This window comes from Caenorhabditis briggsae (genome assembly GCF_000004555.2).
Source record: "Caenorhabditis briggsae complete genome, chrV, whole genome shotgun sequence".
NCBI classification, from domain to species: Eukaryota; Metazoa; Nematoda; class Chromadorea; order Rhabditida; family Rhabditidae; genus Caenorhabditis; species Caenorhabditis briggsae.
This window is the reverse complement of record NC_013488.2, coordinates 12,329,396-12,353,777: the sequence shown is the minus strand read 5'-3', so window position 1 is coordinate 12,353,777 and position 24,382 is coordinate 12,329,396. Positions and strand designations below refer to the sequence as shown.

The 24,382-nt window shown below is 37.9% G+C and overlaps 5 protein-coding genes across 5 annotated transcripts in view; 2 read left to right on the top strand and 3 right to left on the bottom strand.

The window, feature by feature from the left end:
* Positions 1–1,802: 1,802 nt before the first annotated feature.
* On the top strand, positions 1,803–2,230 carry Cbr-snb-1 (the record flags this gene model as incomplete). The annotated part of the gene is made up of 2 exons (XM_002637252.1): positions 1,803–1,916; positions 2,018–2,230. 2 exons carry the CDS (start codon positions 1,803–1,805, stop codon positions 2,228–2,230), a joined length of 327 nt encoding a protein of 108 aa, XP_002637298.1.
* A 566-nt stretch (positions 2,231–2,796) lies between these two features.
* Positions 2,797–4,765, top strand: Cbr-syx-18 (the record flags this gene model as incomplete). Its single annotated transcript, XM_002637251.1, has 6 exons — positions 2,797–2,899; positions 3,402–3,598; positions 3,648–3,805; positions 3,851–3,990; positions 4,040–4,518; positions 4,577–4,765. The coding sequence occupies 6 exons, from the start codon at positions 2,797–2,799 to the stop codon at positions 4,763–4,765; spliced, it is 1,266 nt and encodes a 421-aa protein (XP_002637297.1).
* A 95-nt stretch (positions 4,766–4,860) lies between these two features.
* On the bottom strand, positions 4,861–5,372 carry CBG18984 (the record flags this gene model as incomplete). Its single annotated transcript, XM_002637250.1, has 3 exons — positions 4,861–4,994; positions 5,047–5,191; positions 5,238–5,372. 3 exons carry the CDS (start codon positions 5,370–5,372, stop codon positions 4,861–4,863), a joined length of 414 nt encoding a protein of 137 aa, XP_002637296.1.
* Positions 5,373–5,713: 341 nt separating this feature from the next.
* On the bottom strand, positions 5,714–7,681 carry CBG18983 (the record flags this gene model as incomplete). Its single annotated transcript, XM_045237821.1, has 7 exons — positions 5,714–5,797; positions 5,844–5,958; positions 6,007–6,209; positions 6,255–6,440; positions 6,884–7,209; positions 7,393–7,549; positions 7,631–7,681. 7 exons carry the CDS (start codon positions 7,679–7,681, stop codon positions 5,714–5,716), a joined length of 1,122 nt encoding a protein of 373 aa, XP_045096628.1.
* A 10,454-nt stretch (positions 7,682–18,135) lies between these two features.
* Cbr-scd-2 overlaps positions 18,136–24,382 on the bottom strand; it is a gene marked incomplete at both ends in the record, with an annotated part of 7,982 nt that continues 1,735 nt past the window's right edge. Inside the window, 22 exons of the mRNA XM_002637248.1 lie at positions 18,136–18,222; positions 18,269–18,519; positions 18,571–19,094; positions 19,142–19,344; positions 19,394–19,520; positions 19,572–19,825; positions 19,869–20,026; positions 20,074–20,190; positions 20,236–20,355; positions 20,397–20,988; positions 21,037–21,293; positions 21,339–21,484; positions 21,533–21,681; positions 21,731–22,071; positions 22,119–22,256; positions 22,351–22,499; positions 22,602–22,735; positions 22,791–22,885; positions 22,933–23,049; positions 23,101–23,277; positions 23,325–23,382; positions 23,428–23,635. Coding sequence (XP_002637294.1) covers positions 18,136–18,222; positions 18,269–18,519; positions 18,571–19,094; positions 19,142–19,344; positions 19,394–19,520; positions 19,572–19,825; positions 19,869–20,026; positions 20,074–20,190; positions 20,236–20,355; positions 20,397–20,988; positions 21,037–21,293; positions 21,339–21,484; positions 21,533–21,681; positions 21,731–22,071; positions 22,119–22,256; positions 22,351–22,499; positions 22,602–22,735; positions 22,791–22,885; positions 22,933–23,049; positions 23,101–23,277; positions 23,325–23,382; positions 23,428–23,635 — 4,402 coding nt within the window. The remainder of the gene's footprint in view (positions 18,223–18,268; positions 18,520–18,570; positions 19,095–19,141; positions 19,345–19,393; positions 19,521–19,571; positions 19,826–19,868; positions 20,027–20,073; positions 20,191–20,235; positions 20,356–20,396; positions 20,989–21,036; positions 21,294–21,338; positions 21,485–21,532; positions 21,682–21,730; positions 22,072–22,118; positions 22,257–22,350; positions 22,500–22,601; positions 22,736–22,790; positions 22,886–22,932; positions 23,050–23,100; positions 23,278–23,324; positions 23,383–23,427; positions 23,636–24,382) is intronic.

Below are 24,382 nucleotides of genomic sequence, written 5' to 3'. Positions count from 1 at the left end.
TCGTTTCTTGTGTCCTTCCTCTCATTCTTCGGGCTCCTCTGACGGCAATGGGCACTGCTCTCTCCTACATGGCTCCATGAGCGCGCGAATTTTCATCGATCTCTTTTCTCTTGCTTTCAGTATTTCTCTTTCTCCATGTTTCTCTCTCTCTCGCCTCGACTCACCGCACCAAACTAGTACTTTTTTATGTTGGTGCCGAGGCCTAGACACCTTTGGTTTGTTATCGATGCCCTATTTCTCTATTCTTTCGGAATTGTTTTTGAAATCGGACAGAATCATAATTGAACAAGCGGTCCCCGGGGATAATCGACCTCGAATGAGTAAACCAACAAAGGCAAAACACAAAAAGAAGCCTCGCTTTTTTCTTTTTTTCCGTTGTCAAAACAGACTCAAAAGAGTTAGATTTTCTCCTAAATACAGTAAGTTGAATATTCGCCACGTCTTCCGAAATACAGAACATCCCAAGTACATCATTTTGTTATTCCTTTGAACAAAAGTCACACTGTTTACCTACTCTCCCCATCTATCTCTTTTCATACCGTGTACAATCATACCCATTTCTTTTTCATTCTTCCTTCCTCTTCCTTGTTCTGATTCCCGCCAAATATTTTCAAAGCGTTCTCCTATAAGCTAGATGGAACCAAAAACCCTGAGTCAGCATCATGTGCTTTCCACCTTGCTTGTACTGGAACCTCGTCTTTTCCATTCTGTCTTCTGGCGGGTTGCCCATAGTATTTCGTCAAGCATCTAATGTCGGATGCGAGTTGGCATTTCGGCTGCCGAAATTCGTACGAAGTCACAAGAACTCTCGAGACTGACTCCCGGCGGGTAGCTCAGCAACCATGACGTGGATTTGAATGTGTACATGGAGACTCGAAGTCAACCAGAGCCTTCCACCCCTTTTCTATTTCATTTTCATACTGGAGATTCGCCTCGGGCACTCAATTTCTCCTCTGGACCACTTACGTGCATGATCCCAGATTTTCTTTCAATTCTCCTGAAAACTTTTTTGTATTCAGCTTTCCCTTTTTATTTCTCTGACTGCAAAAGGAATTTAGCTCCTTAGCTCCATTTGTGTGAAATCGGCCAAGAACGAACTGGGAAAGAAGGAGAAAGATGGAGAGCGTGTGCCAGAGACTCTCTTTTCTTCTTTTTTTTCTTCCCCATTATTAGTTTCGCCTCCCACAATCTTCTAGCTGCAAAGCAATAAAAAGTGGCTTCGTTATTTGTCTGGAATGCGTCCCCACACAATGAGTCTTCTTCAATACAAGTTACCCTTTCCAGTTTTCGCTTTTTTTAGTTTTTTTTTGGTAGCTACCGGAGAACAATAATCAGTCGTTAAAAAAAGAACGATCGATTAGATCGGTGAAAAACCGGTTTTCTCCGGTGTCACTTCATTTATTTTTTAACTTTCCATCGAGGTGGAAAAACAATTATCGCAGCATTGCGCGTCAGCTATAGTGCAGCGTACGTGAAACACTCTAGTGTTTGCAGAGATTTCGCAAGTTTCAACGACGTGCCCACTCACCGCTTCGTCATCTGACTCCGTTCGCTTCCTGGTTTTCTTCAGAAATGTTCCTCCGAAAAACCACAACCGAAAGAGCTATATTCTTTTGTTTTCATTTTTCTTCCATCGAGGAACTTATCATATCTCGTGGACATTCAATTTTTCATTGATAACTGCTCGTTGTTTTTTCTCTCTCTCCTTCTTCAAATCTTCAAAAACGTCGTTTCCACCCCTACTCTAAGCATTATATTTTCAGGGCAGTGCCTGTAACCCGGACCCAGAACATCTAAACGAAATGGACGCTCAAGGAGACGCCGGTGCACAGGGTGGAAGCCAGGGACCACGACCATCTAACAAGCGTCTTCAACAGACACAAGCTCAGGTCGATGAGGTCGTCGGAATCATGAAGGTAAGGCAAATCGAGTAGTTTTGTTCTGAAATGTCTCTAAAGTTTTTTCGCTGTGAAGCCCTCTTCAATTACAAGATGTTGAAATATATGGATGTTTTCAGGTGAACGTGGAGAAAGTCTTGGAGCGTGATCAGAAGCTCTCGCAATTGGATGACAGAGCTGACGCTCTCCAAGAAGGTGCATCGCAGTTCGAGAAGTCGGCTGCTACTCTGAAGCGCAAGTACTGGTGGAAGAACATCAAGATGATGATCATCATGTGCGCCATCGTCGTTATTCTCATCATCATCATCGTCTTGTGGGCCGGAGGAAAATAAAAAAAAATCACTCCCATCTTTTGACTTGGTGTCCGAAACTGTAATTCTCTTTCCCCGAAATTCGTCCCATCCACTTTTTGCCCATTTTCATCCGTTTTTTCCTATTTCCAAACATAGAAGCTGAGTGTTCTATCCTATTTTCTGAACTTCTTACTTTCCCATGTACTATAGATGATTTATATACTATTTCTCACACCCACCCTTCTTCACCCAACCTGTCCCTTTCTCTTATTTTATTATCCTTTGACCGAGCTGAAATCTTCTATTTCTGAAATTAATTTATTGATACGGCGCGCCGATAAGCTGCATGATCCTTCTCTGTCCATCCACATGAGCTTATCCGCGTCGTCTTTCGTCGAGCATGTATATGTTTTTCATGGAATATTTCTATTCTCAGACTAACGTCATGCCTTCTCATTCCCCGGAAATTTCACATTAGATGCGAATAAAATGGTGTTGATAGCCGAAACAGAAAAAAAAACGGAGAGATATAATTGTAGATAGCCAAGGTGAAACTATTTGAAAAAAGAGAATTTTCGAAATTCAAAACTCCAATCATCTCCAGGATGGCCATAGACCGACCGCCATATTCCGATCGTTCGGAACAGTTCAAAACACTCGCTACATCGATTGAACAGAAACATATTAGAAGACATAATGAGAAGCCGGGTAAGATTATCTGGATAACATGGACTAGGCACATAAAATCGGAGCTGTGAAAGAGAAACACCGGTGGTTGTGGCCAAAGGTCCTACAACGACAACTACCGTAACCTAAAAATATTTCTATTTTCCGAATTAATTTTCGATCTTCGTGCGTTTTCAGGCAATTATTTCACTGTCAAATATTCTTTTTTCCGACCTGGTTAGGGATAAATAAAAAAAGCTCGACAAAAAAGAAGGGAAAAACGAGAAAATAGGTATATTATTTCTGTCTGAAAAAAAGAAGGTTAGAGTATTTTTTGCAGTCTGAATACAGTAGGAATCTCGAAGCGGCGAGCTTGAATAGCACATGGTGGAGACGCAGTCATTCTTTCTCTGTGTCTCAACCTTTTTTCTCAGACAGCGATGCATATAAAATTCATCAAAATTATGGTAATTATCGTTTTGGGACCTTCAGCCACCGATACCAGAAAAATAGAAAACACCTCGATTCCACCTCGTACTTCCAGGAGTATCTCGTCGAGATGAAAACCGCCCGTCTTCTGCCTACACGAATATATCGAATGTAGTTCATCCATTCGCCACTGAGATGTATCTTTTCCGTAAAATGCTTGAGGACCGCTCCCAAGACTACATCTTCGCCACTCCGGCCTACTCAAAAATGAGTTCCGAAGAACGAGAATGCTTTGATGCAGATGTCAAAGTGGTTTGTTACAAAAGTCTTCTCTAAAACCCCTTTAATGTTTTTCCTTCAGAAGTTATCGCAATTCGAATCGTTCATCAATCAACTCGGGAAGCGTGTACATAGCAGTGACGGTCTACGGAATGCATCTGAAAGAGGACATCTCACACGAGTGCAAGAGGGATTGAGAGTATTTTTGAAAGAGACTGTGGATCTTGTGTCTCTATTGAAGTAATTTACAAATGAAGAGTTATAAATCAAGTCATGATTTTTCAGAAAGGAGCACCTGAAAAGACTGCAAGTCAAGAATCGCTCACTTGCCGACGAGGTGAAAACTGCGAAGCAAGACGGGCATGCCTTCAAATACCTTAATGGACTTGACGAGCTTCTTTTCGGATCTGATTTTGAATACAACCGTAATCGATGTGTTTGATAATTCTAGTTTTTTTAGCAAATCATTTTCAGCAAAACTGATTGGAAAGTTGAAAGAGTTATCACTGAAGTATCCTTGTCTTCAGTTCAAGCCACCAAAGGAAGAACAAGTCGACCAAGATTTTGATATGGTTGAAGAGATTACCAGTGCCAAGATAGTGAACGATAACGACGATGATGGATGGGGTGATATTGATGGTTTTCAGTTTAAAGAAGTTCCAAAAGAAAAGCCGAAAGAAAAGCCTGAAGAAAGTCGTGATTGCTCATCTATTCTCTTCAACGAATCTGTTCGAAACAGACGTCGTCTGGTTGCTGGATCGGAACAAGATGAGTTACGTGAGAGTTACGAACGATGGAAGAGTGAGCAGGGAGAACAGTTCAACGAGCAGTTTCAACAACAAACAGCAATCATCAAGGAAGAATTCGTCAAAGCGGATCGTGATGATGAAATTGAGAAGCTGGAGCAACAAATTTCAGAAATCCAATCATTGGCTTCAGTTTTCTCGGAGAAGGTAAGGTTCTTCTTACTAAGAACTGTGAATTGATTTTCTTAATAAAATCATTTTTCAGATCATGGACCAAGAGCGAGACATCGATTTGATCAACGATCTGGCATTGCACACGTCAGAAAACCTCATCGATGGAAACGAATGGATTCGTAAAGCAATCACCAACTCGGCTTTCCAACGCGTCTGGTTCCTCTTCTGCATCGTTGTTCTAACTTTCACTCTTCTTTTCCTCGACTGGTACAATCCATAAGGGTTTTCTCAGAAAGATATTAATTTATTGGGGTCTTCAAATTTATTTTATTTTAGCATGTACGGTTTTAATCTTGTTTCATAAAAATTCTGGCATCATGGTGCAACTGTCGTTTTACGCCAAACATTTGTCGATGGGACGTGGTCCGTTTTGTTGCCAAACACTCCGACGAGAATCTTCTCGACGCTTCCCTTCTCCGTCAGCCAGTCCTTTATCAGTTTCCGATAACCTGAACATTTGGGAAGTTTCCAGAAAATAAAATAACGTATAAAGATCCTTACCTTCCAAATCAACTGCTGCTCCATTTTTATTGAAATTTCTGTCAATAAATTCCAATCCTTCTTTGCTCATTTTATTGGGATGTTTTTCATAATACTCGCGAATTTCTTTCGGTGTCACTTTTCCATCCTTATTCGAATCTCTAGCCTGAGTTTGTCATTTTAGATAGAAATCTCATTTTTCCACTATTTACCTTGAATTCGTTACTTATCACATCATCGAGTCGCTGGTCTGCCGTTTCAGCATTCCATGGATTCTTCTTTTGGGAAATGACGATTCCAAAAAGAAGAACAAAAAGTAAGATCGTCGTCGTTGAAGTTTGGCGCATGACTGACTTCTCGATATAGAAAAAGTTGAATGTGAGTAGCCAAATGACACAAGACAAATGACCTGTCTTTTATCTTTTTTTTTTGTTCCTTTCACTTTACACACAACAATGATTTTATTGAAAACTTAGAGCGGCTGAAACAGCGAGATATGGACAAGAAATGAGAAGAAAAAGAGTGAAACCCGAGGATGGTCAAAATGAGAAACAATCAGATAATCACAAACGAGATCAGATGAGGTGATTGGAAGGGAAGGAAAAGAGAAAAAGGCCAGAGAAAACATAAATATTTTTGTTTGTATTCAATGAAAAAAATAACAAAATGGTAATGTGATGTTTGAGAATCAGAGAAATATCTCGCTGTCGTTGTCATTACTGTCCATGACGATGACGATGGATGGCTTCGATGTTCCTAGTTTGGATGTCACCTGAAAAATCAATGAATCCAGATATTTAACTTCAAAGTTTCCTTACCATTTTGGGAACTCCTTTCACGAGATCACTGAATTTTCCACTTGCATCTATGCTTTTTGAGTTGCTCTTCGGAGTTTTGTCGCAGTTGATGAAGTCCCGAATGAACTCAATTTTGCTGAAAATTGAGAATAAATGACATCATAATTATTTGTAGATGTCTCACTTTAACGCTGCACGAATCTCTCGATGTCGACAATTGTAAAAGAAAAACGAGAGAGTTCCGTAACAATGGTATCCGATTGTGATAATTGGTCCCCATTTCATGAAGTGAACTTCTCCGATTATCATGTCATATAGATATAGAAGACTTGGCAGAACATTGAATATTACAACTAGAAGAATCACAACAACTGTCAATGAGTTGACCTAAAATTAATGATGACTGGAAGAAAGAAAAAGTACCGGAAATACCTGCTGGAAATTTTCACGGGTTCGCTTTTTGACATTGATAACTCTTGTTTCTCGAAGTACGAACAACTTGCAGATGAATAGAAAATAGGCTAGAGATAGGAGGACGCCGAAGAAAATTGTGGATAGTAGAAAGTAAAGATGGAAGGTAGGGCCAGATGAAGATGTGGTGACACAGTGGATTCGGATCTATTATAAGAATTTTCGAGATACTTCATACTTCAGGCACCGCTCTCCATTCATAACCCCGAACAACTGATGTCCGATCTAGTAGTTTTCAATTTTTAACTTCCGACAAAAATCTGACCATGGCCCGCTATACAGCCGTTCTTGGGCAACTTCCGACCAGAACCTGAACAATATCCGTCCAAATGCCGAACACCCCATCAACTTCTGAAGTCTACAAGTCGATAGTTCTGATTCACATCTTTTCTGTTTCGTAGCCAGGAATACTCATGAAATTGCTCTGATTATTCATAGAATTCTCCCTTTTCACCTGTTTACCCCTTGTCAATTGTTCCTGACGCAACGAATCTGATTCAGTCTCTGACATTAACATTAACTACAAATATACATATGTTGCGAAGGCTATTCTTTGTTCGTTTCCCATTTTAGAATGTTTTCAGACTCACCATATATATGTCGTCTTCAAATATCAGCCATACCATGTCAGCCACGCCCCAAATGACAGAAATAGCACAGATTTTAAGCGAAATCTGAAAATAGAACAATTTATTGTTGTTCCCCAGGGCAGAACTTGCCATTTTGTGATCTAGGAAAAAGTATTCAGATGGCCAAAACAATGCGTAAATTCGCTCTCCGGCAATTGAAAGTGTAACGATATGGCGGATCTTGTCGAGTCCGATTTCGAAACTTGATCCAATGAGAATGGACCATCTAGGGCAGTTCAGATTGTTCCGAAGGAAGAGATTTAGGTAGGTTGGTATTGTGAAGAATCCTGGAAATAGTATTTTTTGCAAAGCTGAAAGAAACTACAAACTACAAATGCCTATGTATAGAAAGCTGTCACAAAAGAGAACATAGCAAAACAAAGATCTTCAGATTTCCTGGAGTTACGAAGAAAACATATCCTGCTTATAAAATCTTCTCAAAACAAGATTAGGTACCTCAGATACCGTACCTGTGAAAAAATTTGTAACCGCAAATGCATAAAACAAGTAGAGATGATGTTTTGTGAGTAGCTGTGGAGATTTTCGGAAGGCTGTCCAGATGAGACCATTCAGAAGACAGTTGATGGTTCCCATAAAAAGTGCTGCCACGTGGACTGGTGTGACTCCCTGGAATAGGTTATCTTCTTTTTCAGGTTCAGAAAAGTTCTCTGTTTGTTTTTTCCTAGATAAAATAAACGAAAAACTCACTCGATGCCCGAATTCTATCGTTGTTCGATTCCAAGATGTGTCAAGTACCATTATAAAAATTCAGTCTGAAATTCGAATTCTATGTAAACACAATTTTTAAAAGTTGGAAAGAGAAGAAAATTAATTCAGAAGCAACCATACCGGGAAACCTGTAATAGAAGGTCCCCAAACTGTCAAGTTTGAGCTAATTTATCTCGGCTCCTATGCAAGATATCAAAACTGTGTCAACTGATAAAATGTTTGTGGTATTATGATAAACAATTTATCAGTTAATAACTTTTTATATCTTGGACCGGAACCGAGAAAAGCTGGCTCAAAGTTAAAAGGCAAGTGGCTCTTTTATTACAGATTTTACAGTATTGTTTATTTTAAAAAAATATTAAAAGACTGCAAGAAAAATCTGAAAATCTGAAAATAATAAGCTTTAAGTAGGTATAAGGAACACTAGAGGTATTATTTCGAATAAATACGGAATCAGCTGCTGCCGGAAGATTAGAAGTCAAAGAAGTAAGGAACCGCCCATGAAGGGGAAACGAAGAAGAAGTAATGAGATAGAATGTGTTCTGACGTGATGGATTGAGAAGAAGAAACTTAAAGTACCGTAAAACCTCTAATAGAACGACACCCGGATCGTCCACTTTGAGCCTATATATCTCATTTTCTGTGAAAGATATCAAAAAGTGGCTAACTAGTAAAATGTTGCTGATATTCTGATAATCATTTTACTACTTAACCACTTTTTGATATCTTTCAAAAGAGTGTCGTTCTATTAGAGGTTTTACGGTAATTGGTGTATGTTTATTGAAATGTTCTTTTAATACGGACATCTAGCAAACAAAAAATAGGGAGATCAAAAAGAGTTTCAAATGGCTTAGGAAACTAGCTACCGTTAAACCTGTTGCTCCGACACTGTCAAATTTGAGCTAATTTTTCTTGGCTCCTGTGCAAGATATCAGGAATGTGGCAACTGATAAAATGTATGTGATATTATCATAACCAATTAATCAGTTGACAGCTCTTGCATATCTTTGACAGGTACCGAGATGTATTGGCTCAAAGTTCAAAGTTCGGGCCCTTCTAATTCAGGTATTTCCAAGAAAGGGGATGAGTGACACCTGAATTCAACTAGATATTTGGAACGTGTTCTTTTGCAAAAAAAGAAAAGAGAAAAGTAGGAAAAGAGATGAGAGTAGTTGATAAAATGAGAAAGAGAAATAGAAAAGGTGGAATTCCCCAAAGACACATCTTCAGAATTTAGAAGGAAGTATATAAGTTGATTTAAGTATATTTCGATGACGGATAATCATTTTCTAAGCAGTCTTTTCGGTGAACGAAACTGATAATCAGCAATCTTTAGCTTATAGATATGTTTGTCCGGATGTCAGAAATCTTGGACGACTTCCGCCTTACGTATTAATCCGACGAAGGCAATCTAGACACGTTGATGTTATTACACCATGGTGGGAACTTCTAATGTGAATTAATTTTTTATATTTTCCTGACGGTAGATCTCTTTATAAAACTAACTAACAACTAGATTCTATTTTGGATTATAAAATATTGTGAATTGCAAATCTAAACCATGAATTTCTAACAAGGGAAGGTTTTTCAGACAACGGTTGAGAATGTGCTCAAAATTTGTACAAAGGTATTTTCGAACATGCTGAATCCGAATCCAAAAAAATTTTTAGGCCGTTCTCAAAAGAAGCCGAAATATGGCCTCTGAAAGTGCTTTTGGTACTAAATTTTGGCCAAAAACATGCATTTTTCGAGGTTAAAAATTAGTTTTTCAGGATTTGCTTGAGTGCGAAACTCATTTTTGGACATTTTTCTATCTTCTAAAGTAACTTTTAAACATTTTCAAAAAAAAATTTTTTTTGAAAAATTTTGAAAAAAATCATCATGGGGTCCCCCACAATTTGAAAATGATTTTTTGAAAGTTTTTTTGAAAAGGGCGAAAAAACGTTCCAATTATTCAGAACCGATAAAAATAGCATTCTGACAAATTTTTTCAGCCCAATGTTGTCTTTGGAAAAAATCTCATACTTGTACTCCGGGCCTTCGCGGGCCCTGCCATAACTTCTTTCAGAAGCAATGTTTTCGAACCAACTCAATCAGATATGATAGAGCTCCACGAGTACTACAAAACGGTATTATTTGGAATACTGTATCTTGTCTATGAACAGAGTCACAGAGCAAAAAGAGCAGGAAAAAGCAGGCCCCTGCCGGGCCCTGCGAGAAAAGCCACTTTATGATCTGTAACTTTGTTCATAGATAAGATACAATATTTCAAATCATATCGTTTTGTAGTACTCGTGGAGCTCTATCATACCTGATTTAGTTGGTTCGAAAATATGGATTTTGAAAGAAATTATGGCAGGGCCCGCGAAGGCCCGGCAAAGGCCCGGATTACAAGTATAAATAATCTCCAAAATCTGATTGTCGTCAGAACTTTGACAGTCCCTAATTTCTGAAATATCGCTTGAACTTAACTGAAACCTATAGAAATAGGTTCGAATCTTGTATGTGATCGATTTGACAGTACTCCACCTCAAAAAGAGCAAAATTGAGCAACTTTCAGAGACTGAAATGTTCGTTTTTAACGATACGAGGATGTAAGAACCGGTCGAAAAGACCATTATCTATTTTTTCCTCAAACTCTCATGAAATCTTTTTTTTTTCTTTGAAAACTTTTGAAATTAATCAAAAAGTGTCATATAGTTCCTAGGGGGGCAAACTTGGAATCGGAATTGGTAGAGGAGGGAAGGGGAAGCCGAAATCCCCAGCGCACCGAAATCGGCCCGAATTTTCAGACAAAGTTTTTCGGCCTGGGAGTGAGAACGGGTTAAAAATTTTTTCGTCATCGTATAGAGCATGTCTTAAACTATGTGTATGCAAATTTTGAGCAAATTCTCAACCATTGTCTAAAAACCCTTCCCTTGTAAGTTAACATATTTCTCAAAATTCTTGTTAACCTGGAATTTCAAACTTTGTCCGGAGACTCGTGAATATTTTATGTGTGATTTTGCATTAAAACATTGGTTCTGATTTTTTCCTGAAAAGGTGAATTTTTTATGAACCAAAAGATAGAAATCCTGGTAGAGGGGAAAACAAAAAAAATTGCTAATGAACAGTGGCTAGCGGTATGTATATGTGTAGATCCCGGAATCCATTTAATTAACATCATTTTGGGGCTTTTTCGGTCAGTATTACTTTTGTAAGCAAACAGACAGTGCAAGTCCACTACAAGAAAGTCGAAAACAGCATCGTTCACTTTCTTTGATCTTTTAGATGCTTCCAGAATCCAGGAGGGCAAGCCAATAAAGGAGTAAACACACATGAATGATGAGACATACTTGTTTTGACGGAACTCTTAGCTGGAGACCCAATTTGAAAAAAAAGAAGAAACACTACTTAGGAATCGGAAACGAGTAGCACGTGAATCAAGAATCACTTTCTTTAAAAATCAGGGCAAGACCAAAAAAATAGACATATAGAAGAAAAAATGACGACAATTTTCGTTGCTGCAGGAAAAATAATTGTGGGGATCATTTCTAGCTTTCTAGCAGAGAGTAATGTTAACTGCAGTTAACACATTTGATGTTTCATTTTTTCTTCTTCATTCATCACGTTTTATGCTCGATTGTAGTCTGTCTCTATTGTTTATGAGAGAAAGAAGCTTCCGCCTACCAGATATCACTTTTCCGACTGCAAGGATTAATATATAAATCCATTCTATTCTAGAATAATATAAGTGTTTTTGTGACACCACTGGAGACTATAGACTGGAGACCACTTGGTACTTATAGTAAAATCACGTTCCATTAGGAGCAATTTTGATAGGAAAAGAATGTTTAGAAAGTGTGTGAAATATCTGGATTGATAGTTTTACGAATTGCCGGGTTAACGAGTTTTGCGTTCAGGCTTGATCATTAAAAGATCTATTGTTGATTTGTCCAAAGAATGATTTAGGATTTTCAAGTTTTCAGGTTTAAATCATTAATCGGGCCTAGGTCTAGAAGCAGGGATGCTCGGAACCGAGTTCGGAATTACGAAAATTCCTAGCATTTTCGGAATAACTCATCAAAAGAATCGAAATGAAATTCCGGTTGGAGTATTTCTGATTTTTTTCAGAATCAGAGCTTTTTGGAATACTGTAATCTTTTTGTCAATTTTTCGTGCTTTTGTGATGGGGAAGTGGAATTCCGGAATTCCGAGATTTATAAATGTTTAAACTCGGAATTTTCGACATTTCTAAAAAGTCTGAAAAGGCCATTCCGAAGTCTTGGGTTTTCGTCCGTTATGATTTATTTTTGGAAATCACGAGCATGGAAAATGACTAAACACTAGTTCTGAAGGTGAATTGAAACATTTTGAGCGAGAATCAATGTTCTGTCGTTCCAGAACTCAAAAAAGGTGATGGTTCAGATTTTTAAAACAAAACACATTTTTCCGGAGTACTCAGAATGTAGACTTCGAGCACAAGATGAACTCTATGGCAGCTGAAACCTTTTTTCGAGTTAATTATAAACCAAAGAGGTAACAAAAAGTCAAACACCTACACAATGAATGGATATTTTTGGCATTAATGAAAACCTGGGAAGAATGCAAAGATGAACCAGAAAAAACAACGAAAAAAGCTCATTATTTATGAGGAGAATGCATCACAACAGAATCAACGAAAAATGTAAATAAGTCGGAGTTAGGGGAGTGTAGGAGGGATATAAACTCTCGGATTATCCATGTACTTTGGTATCTCCAATGGTTAATCTCATCTCAATATGTTCAGTACTTTCGAAATGATTTTGCAAAGAGAAATTCCTTGACAGATTTTCACAAATTAATTGTTAAAATCATTCGATGATTTTCTTTTTTGCAAGGAAAAGAATCCAAAACTCCAGAAAAGAGTACAATTATTCAGAATCTATCATCAGTTCATGAGAAGGAGATGTTATAAATATTTTTGAAAATTGGGCTAATTACTGAAACGGAAAAGAGCAATTGTATAATTGAAATGAATGGAAATAATAGCAAAGTTTATCACAAGAGAACAGTAAAAAAGGGGTTATGTATTTGATCATTCCAAAGTTCGAATCTTAATTGGCTCTGTTTACACAAGGAACAAAACAGCTTCCGGAAAACACTTGAGACGCTTTGAAGACGTGACTTTTTGAAAGTGAAGCTAATTTGTGAAAGACCTTAAAGAAGATATTATATATGCAAGGGAAACAATCTATCTCGGCTTCCAAGAAATGAAATCAGAAGTTTTCAAAATGCGTAGTATCTTGGAAATTCATAAATGAGTAAGACCTCCAGAGACTAAGGTTTTAATATTAAAAATTCTAAGGAATCGTCAGATCTCTAGAAAAAAATTGGGTTTTCTTTGAGGCCAAACAAGCCCATCTATGGATGTTTGAAATAGACGAGGGTCCAATCTTCACACCACCGGCTTTCACGAGTTTGAGAAACAAAAAAAACACTAGCAGACGAGAGTAGTAAAAAAAAAACGGAATAAGGAAGTCATTGAATCCTGAAAGACTTGTCAACAATTCATTCCCGTTATATATTTTTTCCGTATTCTCGGGAAAACAGGATAATCTAGCGTGGGTAAAAAAGTATATGCACTCTTGACACGAACAAAAATAGTTACAATAATAAATTATCTCTTTTTGGGACCTCTCAAATATACTAAAAACAAGTGATAGGAAATTTTACAGAGTATCAGAATTCTGGTTCAATTAGAGTGCAAATAAATTCAAAACACAAATCAAATTGAAATTTTCTGGACTCCTGGAATTGTGTTTTATTGGATGGAACAGACTTTGTGAAGTACAATATAGGGTCCAGGGATTCATCTGAATCTTGAATCAAGAATATATAGAGCCACCGACTCTCATAGCTATGGTTAAGATGCATTTCTAAAGAGCCGAAACTCTCCAAGAGTACAACCGGAACTTTCAGACGTGCTATCTCCAAAGTTTGCCATTGTCCAGAGACGAGGAAATTACGCACAAAAGGATGCGGGTTGCTTTCCAGACACTTCTCCGTATTTTCCGAAAGAACGTGTTCCGAAAAACGAGAAATAAATGAAAATAAATAAAAACACAGACACACAAATATTTGGAGGCATCGGGTTGTTTTTTGAAATCTTCCACCTCCGCGTTTGGAATTTAATCCAAATTCTATAAATAAAACAAACAGTAAAACTCAAGTTAGAAATATTTTCAGCTCATAGTTGTGTTTTATACTGACTAGAGACTGACTAGACGAGTTTCTGAGGAAACGGAAGAATAAAGGCTAGACTGGAGGAATGTAGTAAAAAACATCTAATTGGTATTCACGATGGTTTGTTTCAAGAAAATACGACATTATTTGGAATAGGAGAACTCCTGGGTGGCATCAGAATACATGAGATACAATGTAGAAGATTCTAAAGATAACAAGCTACTGTACTGAACTCTGCTTTGATTTAGAGTCCCTGAGGTGGACACAGACAACAATAAAAATTCAGACATTCCTATCTACGATTCCGTCAGACGATTCTATAACCGTCGCCAATCAAAATATGGTAATCGTCCTATTCTCATTATTTTGTCTGGAACAGAGACGTTCTGTGAGACTGCTTTGTTATTCTAGAATGAGGCCAATTGGTTTGAATAAAAGGGTTCAATGTGTGGCAGACAAAAAAGTATGAGCAATATGGGAACGAGTAACGATAAAAAAGAGAATTGGTTGTACCCGGTGGACACAAATGATTTACATAATCAAACTATGACATGTTGAAGGGAATACAGACCACGGAAAGTCCTAAATGTGTTCAAATTCAAAAGAGGAAAATCAGATACGGTTCGTATATAAAACAACATACTTGAAAAAACAGTGCCCAGCCTGAGAATCTTGCCGGACCAGGTTGTTTATCGAAATTGAAAAAATTAGAAATTTCAGAAACTTTTTTGGGAAAAATTTTTTAATGATCGTTTTTTGTGAGCAGGAAATTTGACAGGAAATCGACCTAAAAATTTTGTGAAGAGACAGGAAAAAAATTATTGAATACCCGGTTTTTGAAAATTCGGAAAACGCCCGTCCCGTTCTGTTGCAAGTATGGAAAAGACTTTATATATCTGGGAACTCTCAGAAGGTTGTAAAAGTGTTCTAAAAGCGGCAACTCGTTTTTTTTTTTGGAAAACCCGTAGCTGCAAAGAAAAAAAGAACCGGCCTGTGGGAAAAAAGTTTCATAAAACCAGAAAATCAGAATTCTACGCCTCCTGGTTGATCATACGTGTGCTCAACGTCATCTGATTTTAAGAACATATTCAAGTTTCGAAACGATGAAGATGTGAATGATATAAAATACAGTCCTACTTTCAAAAATGTGATGTCAGGCTAGAACCAAGTCAAGGACCACGGGTTTTATGATCATCAAAGATTCGAATCATTATGAATTTCAGAGAAAACTAGTCATTGGAACAAAAAGGTCAAGGAAAAAACCGTATCACATTTTAACAGAACATACACCAAAAACACTTTTTTTTTCGATTGTACTGATCCAGTAAAAGTGGTCGCTGTGGTCTTATTTTGATGAAAATTTTGAATTATATTTTCATGTAATTTAAAATGAGTCAGTATGTATAGCTGAGCAACCATCCTCCAAAGCTGAAATTCTACGTACAACGACGCTGACAAGCTATTCGTAAAACCATCAAATAATGGAACGCTAGCGTAAATTTACTACAAATGAAATCCTACGTTATCTCCCGTCCGACACTTCAAAACGAGACATTTTAAAGGAACATGTGGTTATTGACAACAAAAATGGCTTCTTCATTGTTGATCTATTTTGTGGTGTCTTTGATCAAAGATAAAATATTTTCACTTTCTTAATGACTAATCTAAATTCTTGCATAATCCTATTACGTACTTGTTTTTTTTTTTTGAAAAGGTCCAAGAGTTACAACAGATTTTTTTAGATCTTATGTCTCATTTTGTTCTTGACCCATTTTCAGTACTTGTGAGAACAATATTTCAAAATAAAAAAAAACTGCACCCGGAAACAATGATTCAAAAGTTGTGAGAGTAATATCTATCTATCTTTTTCACATAAATTGAAAAACGCCAACTGACGGAAATGATGTGCAAAGGTGCAAGATACGTTTATGTGGCTCTGTTCAAAGATCTCATTTTTTGTTTTTTTTTTATTTGAAAAAAAACCTGAATTCTAGATGCGGAAGAAAATTTTCGAAAAAAGACAAAAGAAAAAAGAAGATGGCTATAATGAAATTTGCAAGACAATAGTTCTTTAGAATCTGTCTGCTGGAAAAAAATAACATAAAAAGTCGAATTGCACTATTAAAGGTGGAAGGATATTTAAAAAATCTCGAAATTTTGTTCATATAAGCCTCTCGAGGAGTTGAACTTGTGGGACGAGAATTGAAGGCGCAGCGGCCCTACCGACTGAGCCACGCGGGCGAAGCAGGTGAGGCTGGCTGATGAAATAAATAAGCGGGGACGATAGCTGTAATCAGAGGGAACTCTAATCACTGTACACCGTTACGTCAGAATGCGTACACTAACTCCAAGAAAACAACAATAAATCTAATGCCCTCCCTTTGAATAAAGGTATTTTCTGAAAAGTGAAGCATTGATCAAGAACCATTCATTATGCAGAATATTGGTTTGCACCTGTATTATGTATTACAAATGACAAGTTGAACGAACAAAACAGAATGTGATTTGCAGAAATTCAATATAAAGATTCAAAGTACTTGATTCTTTTATAAGTCTCATGTGCCATATGTTCTAGATGATCGATCGATTTTGTGGAGATTTGATTGAAGATGATATGGAAATAGATCGGGCGGAAGTAGACGAAGATCATTGAATCAAAACACAAAAAGAGGAAGATTTCTGATTTAATAATGTGCCAACAGAGATCATACATGACCTAATTCAAAAGCAAATAGAGGGACCAGAAGATGGACAGCAATATAACCAAAAACAAAAAGGGACCCAGGGGTACGGTCTGAGTTCTAGAATTGTTGAACTTTTTGTGTTCAGTGTTTGGAACTGTATACCGGAGGGAGCTATTCTAACAGTACATCTCAATTATGAACAGAAAGCAAAGATCTTACCGTATTTCCTCTAATACTTTCCTCTCAGATTTGAGCTCGCTTATCTCGATTCCTGTTGAAAATATCAAAAATTGATAAACTGATAAATTATTATCACAATATCACCAATATTTTATTGGTTGACAATATTACGATATATTTCACAGAAATCGAGATAATCGAGCTCAAAGCTGACGATGTGGGTGGGCTTCTATTAGACTATGCTAGTTCTTTTCAAAATATCGGCTCTGAAATTTCGAATTCCATTACACGAACTATTTCTGATTCTCAAATTACTCATCTTCCGGAAAACTTTGGTTTGCAGAAATTTTCATCATTCATTCATTTTCTTTTCAAAAATAGAAAAGAAGATTACTCTTATTAAAATTATGAGCTCACCGGATTTCAGTCATCCTAGTGTAAAAGCTTCTTTTGTAAGTAGCAAGTAATGAAGGTTATGGTAAGATATGAGACCAGAGATATGTTTTTTTTTCAGAATTGGCATCTTGCAGTAAACTAGCACTATTCAATAGGATTTTTTCTCAATAGAACGTAATTCTAGTGCTGAGAACACACTTTAAGTAATGGAAGGATAAAATTCAGAGATCTTACTTTTAGGAATATTCCAGATTTAAAAAAAATACGCTTGTGAGGTTCAGTGATGATTCTAAAAAAATTAAATAGAAGATTAACTTGAGTATTTTATTTATTAGAAAATCCATTAACAATTTGCTAATACCCAATTCTGTGCAATGCTCTTGCAATCCTATTTTTTATAGAAAATCTTCCAGACTTTTGGTTGAACTTTTGATTTGAAAAAAAAGAAGAAGATTGGCCCTTTTTTTCTCTGTTGTGTTTATGTTTCGGCACGTTCAAGATTATCGAACCGAATCAAAAATAGGTCATTAGTTGATAAGCTGCACGTTTTCAAGTTTTCAGCTGGTCGACTAAAATATGGTTTTTGTGACAAAATGTAAAGTATGACTTTATATTTAGCCTTTCGAGTTCCCGGAAATCAAAAGATTGTTCATAAACATCTGTATATCCGATTTCTCATAACCGCGAACTCATATGTTTTGAATCTGAGCAATATCTGAAAAGTGGAAAAGTGACGAATAAGTAAAAAAAGTATGTCAGTTTATTTACACATCTATTCGATTTCTATACAACAATGACAATCAGTATCTCTTTTTACAAGTTTTCACTGAACGGAAGGATACCTAGAATGGGTATGCTTTTTTTAGTTCCGAATGGAAAAGGGACGTGGATATGTGATGAATCGGAATGTATAGTAAACATACTCAAAATGATAAGAAAAGAGAGATCAATCAACGGGGATGGAAATGGAAGAACCCGGAGGGACTACCCAAAAAAATTATCAACAAGTAGGTATGTAGATTATCTGGTTTGACATTCTAACAATGGAATCGAACTGCTGTAGGGGTCGTTGAAGTTGAGAGAATCTGGACGATGGAGTGTGGGGCCCTGGAAAATGATTGATGTTGTTTACTGCATTTATTCATTCAGATACCGTATTTTGTACTGCCAATCTGTTTAGATCGATTAGAGAAGTCGGGGGAGTCTGTTCAATAACTGTGTTACTATCCGGAATCAATTGTTCCGATTCATCAATGCTTTGAGGGGACAAATACTGTGGTTGAGGGACGGATGTCATTCCAGTTTCATATTCAGCTCTTGCAAGATCTTTACGGAGACTATCCACGACGCATGATGTCATGTCTGATGTGTATGGTTTCTCTCTTTGCAGCATCATTTCATGTACTGAAAATTGAAATTTTGAATTTTGATCTCAATTGAACGAAAAGTTCTTACATTCCATTCGATCTTGCATTTCTTGCTGAGAAGTTGAAATTTTCACTGTTGACGCATCAGTAAATGTACTGTTCAGAGAGATATCAGTGATTGCTGTCATCGGAGTCTCCACGGAAACTGGAGTAGATTGAGAGTGAGCGAAACTTGCTCGAACTGCTGGATGAATTGGGAAAGGCATTCCAGCGGAGGATGAATCATCGAGTATCTCTCTGAGGCATTCCACAACTTGCTTGAACGATGGTCTCTCATCAGGAGGGGTTCTCCAACAGGCTCGCATCATCCGGTATACTTTAGTTGGTATTCCATACGGGTATTCCAGACGAGCACCTTCCGTCAACATCAACATCACTTCCTCATTTCTTCTATTTGGATATGGTACAACGCCGAGAGAGAAAACTTCCCAACACAGAATCCCAAAACTCCAAACATCAGATTGTGTTGTGAAGACACCATCGATAAATGATTCTGGAGGAGTCCATTTGATGGGTAACACTGCACGCCCATGAACACGATAGTATAGGTTACTGAAATTTAGCTAGAATGAAACTGACGACTTGGTTCGTTTACTAACTCGTTTTTTATTTCCTTGGCCATTCCAAAGTCTGCAATTTTGGCAACTCTTCCAGGACCTCTCGTTGTTAACAGAATGTTTCTAGCAGCGATATCTCTATGAACATATTTGAATCCTTCCAGACATTCACACCCAGCTGCCACGTCACGACAGACTGCCACCAGATCAGCCATTCTTAAATGCAATGGATTCAAAGATTGGTGCTGAAAATAATCATGTGACGTCAATTTAGCACTTGCATGTCCAGCTTACATTTGGACGCGAATCTTTCACAAATGACAGCAAATCTCCTCCTTCCATAAACTCAATCGCCAGCATAAACGGAACAGTCTCGAAATCGATTCCAATTAGACTGACTATATTTTCATGTGTGAAAGTTCTGGAATTTTAAATTTTGTTTCATTTTACTTCTGTAACAACGATATCTTACCCCATGCAAAGCGCTTCATTACAGAAATCTGCTTGTGCAGCTTGGCTGGTTTTAAAAGCCGTCGAAATCTTCTTGACGGCCACCCTGATTCCATCAATTTCTGCATAACAAACTTCTCCAAAGTGTCCTTTTCCAAGAATTATTCCTAATGCAATTTCATCTCTCGAAATGTTCGGCAACCCTCGCACAGCTTCTTCTCTTTTCTCACCACAGAAAACGAGATCCGTATAGTTAAAGCCAGCTTGATAAAGATCCTGAAAGTATCAATGTTTATCAGAAGACGTTCCAGAAGCTCACCGCCTGAGCCTTGTTAATCTCCTTTAGTTCCACTAGCTTCTCTGACATCTTTTTTTGCTTCTTCTGATAATAAAAAACGATACCAGTGGAAACAATAATCATGAAAATTAAAAACATCAGGAATACGTAATTGTACCATGTCCAGGGTGGAGATTCTTCTATAAAAAATTCCCATAGCAACTATGAATGAAATTTTCAGACATACCACAAAACTCAATTGAAAAATCATCAAGGAACTTTCCATTGTTACATTGACAAAACGGCTCAAAAGTGAAGTTTCGATATTGACAAGTGGATGAAGCAGGACAATCCAAGGGACATGCTGTAACAAGAAATGAAATGGGAATGCCTAGAAACATTATCATACCACAAGCATCCGGAGTATCTGTGAAATTAGATCCATCTGGACAAGCACAGTATTCTTCAACATAATAATTTTTGCGGAATCGGCATATTGATGGCTTGGCGCACTGCTTCCGACAAAATTCTGAAATTATATTGTTTGCTTGAAAAAAGGGCAGTACTGACTGATTTTGATATATCCCTCTTCAACTTTGTTCGATTGGAAATACAAAACATTCTTGGAGAAGTTATCGGTTACATTGCTAGTTCCACTTCGTTCTCTTCCTTTTCCAAATGGATTTCCAGCTTTGTATCCAGCACCACCGCCACCCAAAATACCACACGAAATTCCTCCGCCTCCGAAACCACCATAAACCGTAGAATAATCCTTTTCCCCATTTATGTCAATCGGACAACGATTCCGAGTTTCCGCCAGGAAGTCAGTTTGGGTCACTGATACACATGTCACATTACACTTTTCATCAAAATCTACTGGAATTACAGACGCTCCGTAACCAGCATTATCAATTTCTTCCTCGTGTTCATCAATCCAAGATGCTCCAGCTCCTCCACCAATAACCACATTCCATTGATCTGATTCAACTTTAATTAGAGTTGCTCCACCTCCACCTGCTCCTCCATCATTATCTCGTCTCGCGATTTCAGAGTTTTTAGAGCAAGAAGTGGAATGGAATTCATCTTCGTGTTCAATCAAGCATGCACTCTCTCCTACTTGACCGACTATCATTCGAAGAGCAATGTTCTCCATCAGATGTACCTGTGATACGTGACATTCAGAAGAAACATATCTATTTTAGTATCTTACCTGAAGAGTGATGCAATCTCCTGGTTCACCATTGGTCGCAGAAGTGGAACCTCCACCAGCACCACATGCATCGATGCGGTAGAATCCTTCAACAGGAACTGTCCATTCTTGACTACCATCTTCTTTCAAAAAATGTCCCGTCTGCCCATCTAGTTCTCTTTCCTTTTTACATAATTCTGTATCTGGTTGTTTAGATCCGGAAGTACCACAAGTAGAAATAGTCAAATCAGGAATTTCCCACGTGGATTCGTTTATAGCTGAAAACACAGTTCTCATGAGCAGACCACCTACACCAAACTTACATTTTTCGAAGCAAGATGGACTAAAAGACAAATCATCAATTGCAAAAACGTCTTCCATGTGAAGGTTGTCAACGAAAATTCCCAAACGAAATCCGGCATTCTGTCTAGGAACAGTGAGGAGAACGCGCTCCCACTTACAAATTGGTCTGCAAATTTCACCGTTATATTAAACTTGTCTGTAATCCGTCACTCACTGATTGCTGTCCATGGTCGCTACAGTATTTGGATCATATTTGCCTTCGTATAATACAGTTCTACCACTGTCGAATGGATTTCCAGATTTGGAGATGATTGCGATTTCCCAGGTTTTTGGATACGCACGACTACAAACGTAAAAGCGGAGCTGAAAGTTACATTTAATGCTTTGAGGCTAATCCGAGTCGATTTCTTACTGTGCACGTTTCAAACATCGGACTATTATGATCATATGCAGCCGGATTAGTTCTGGGAAAAGCCGGAGATTGTAGCACTGAACGTCTTCTAGAGAGGTCTTGAACTTCTAGATAATCGTAAACAAGCATTTGACCAGATCCCTTCCTTGCCTCTTTAATTCTTGTGGAAGGTGCTCTCTTTTTGAGAAGGATACTTGGTTTTTCCTCTATTTTATTGCTCGGAGCAACTGTTGTCGGCTCGAATAGTTTTTGCGTAGGGCCAATGATCCTTGTTGTCTGAAGCCATCCATCACAGAAACCATCAGGGCTTTCGAAGTTGCACATGGTTCCAACCACGGAGCCTAAAAATAGTCACGTTTGAGTTTTTCCAGTTAACTGCCAAACTAACCGCAATTCATTTCATCCGATCCATCGCTACAATCTCTTTTCAAGTCACATTGTGCATCTTTCAAACATTTTGTGTTTCTATTCGTCGTACATAAAAACTGATCGCCACGAGAGCATTGTTCCTTGGGGTTCCTGATGTCTGCAAAGTAACTTTTGTATGGAGCAAGTAGAAAGGAATAGGGGCGCCCGGATTTTAGTCGATCACAATTCAATGATTGGATACTTTTGCTTACCTGCACAATCTTCAAATGCAATTTCGGCAAGACCACATGCGAAAACTTTCTCTGTGTAGTTCTTCTTTTTTCTCGATCCTGTTTCACAGTCGATTGTTATCTTGAACGGCTCGGAGTAAGATCCGATTGCTACAAATGCATTTTCCCACCTGAAAAATGATGAATGACGATTGAACTCAAGCTACCGTATCCTATAATTTTTTTCTAGGTGTATTCTTCTGGTATTGTCTTGTTTTAGAACTTCCACTTACGCTATTTTTTCTCGTTTTTCCGTATATTCATACAACGTTTTCGATGACTTTGTGGTATTTTTCATAAGAGCCTTCACAACAAGCCGAGAGGACGTGGATTGATGGGTGAAGTGATGCTTGAAATTCAGAGAGCACTGGAATCAGCTGCTGATTATCACACGTTTACCTAATCTCCTAATCTCTACTTACATTAAAACCACTCTGGCGGAAGAATTTGCTGCTGTATAACGAAACTGTTTTTCGGTGTAGGACAGCATGTTCGTCGCCAGCTTGAATGAATTGTTCTGAAATGGAAAGAGAAATTATTAACGGAAATTTCAGAAATTCTCACCAAACGTTGGCTGTGGATTCTTCTCTTTTTTCATTGGCCATGTTTTGAACACCAATGCATCGTGATCACTTTTTTGGGTCCAGTGGGGACAGGAACCTTGAAAGTCGCACTGCATTTCTGAAACGTTGATAATTGACTTTTTTGATATTTACAATAAAATAAAATTACCTCGAGGTTCACAAAAACATCCTGGATAGAGAATCATTGAATCTGTTGAGTTGGAGTCTCTATCACAGGAATCTACGTAGCATTCACATTCATCTTCGAACTTGTACGTTTTGAAGGTTGGGTTATTTGGAAAATCACAAAATTTTTCTCCTTCTTTACAAGAATACACTTCGACGTCTGAACTGATAACTATCAGAATCCAATAAAAACATGCAACGCCTTACCACTGAGCAATGAACAGTTAGAAGATATAGTGGAGAATTTATTGACAGCTTCTTCTTTCTAAACCAAAGAGTTCGTAGAAACGCCACTTTATTTTAATCTTACCGTTTCCGCAGCTATAAAATATGTTCTCTTCTTCGGGTCATCCAATAGTTGAACGTCTAATCGTGCCTCATAGTACCTTGCGAGATTGAAAGTCTCGTTAGGAGGAATAGAAGTGACCAATGATATCCGGAAGAGTATGAGGAACTCTTTCCACAGCACTCGCTTCCGCATCGTACCGCCCGTGTGTTTAACAGAAGATTGGAAGCATCTGCAAAATATGACAAAATAGGAAGATAGGGAATAGAGCAGGCAAAAAGGGAAGAAAATGAAGAAGACGGGAAATGAGGAATAAGAGATATGGGGAGATAGTATGAATGAAGATTAGTGGAGCAAGAGATGAGAAGAGGATTATTGGGAGAAGAAGATCGGAATAGGGAAGAGAACGGCACGAGAAAATTATGAAGAACACTGAATGGGGGGAAAATAAGAAGAGATAGGGAAGAGCTATGAATCCAGCATGTGATTGGTGATGACAAGCAGGATGTTGGTGGGAAAAATATAGAGGAAACGAGAATGAACATGAATAGGAAAGTGTGGGATTGGAAAAATGTGGAGAGGAAACTGGATTTAGTCTGGATTTATCTGGATTTAAACTGTTGGCAAAAGCTTTTAATAACGTTTTGATACTTTGCAATCATTTACAAATACTATTGTAGACCAGTGTTGAGCTGAAAATACCACAAGACTGTAGCGGAACAAGAGAATCTGCGGAAAGCGAAAGACGGAAAATCGAATAATATAGACATTCAGCAGTCAGGGCTGATGGATCCAAGTTCTTGCAACGGGTTTACAGTTTGCCGGATCCGCTATACAATTTTCGTAAAAGTTCAATAAAAGTTCTACTGACGCTACAAACACTCGGGTATTTCGATATTCTTGGTTTTTCCGGCACTTGAAAAAGGATCACGGAATCATACTTGCAAAATCAGGGCCCGGCCCGCGGGCCTGGCCGGGC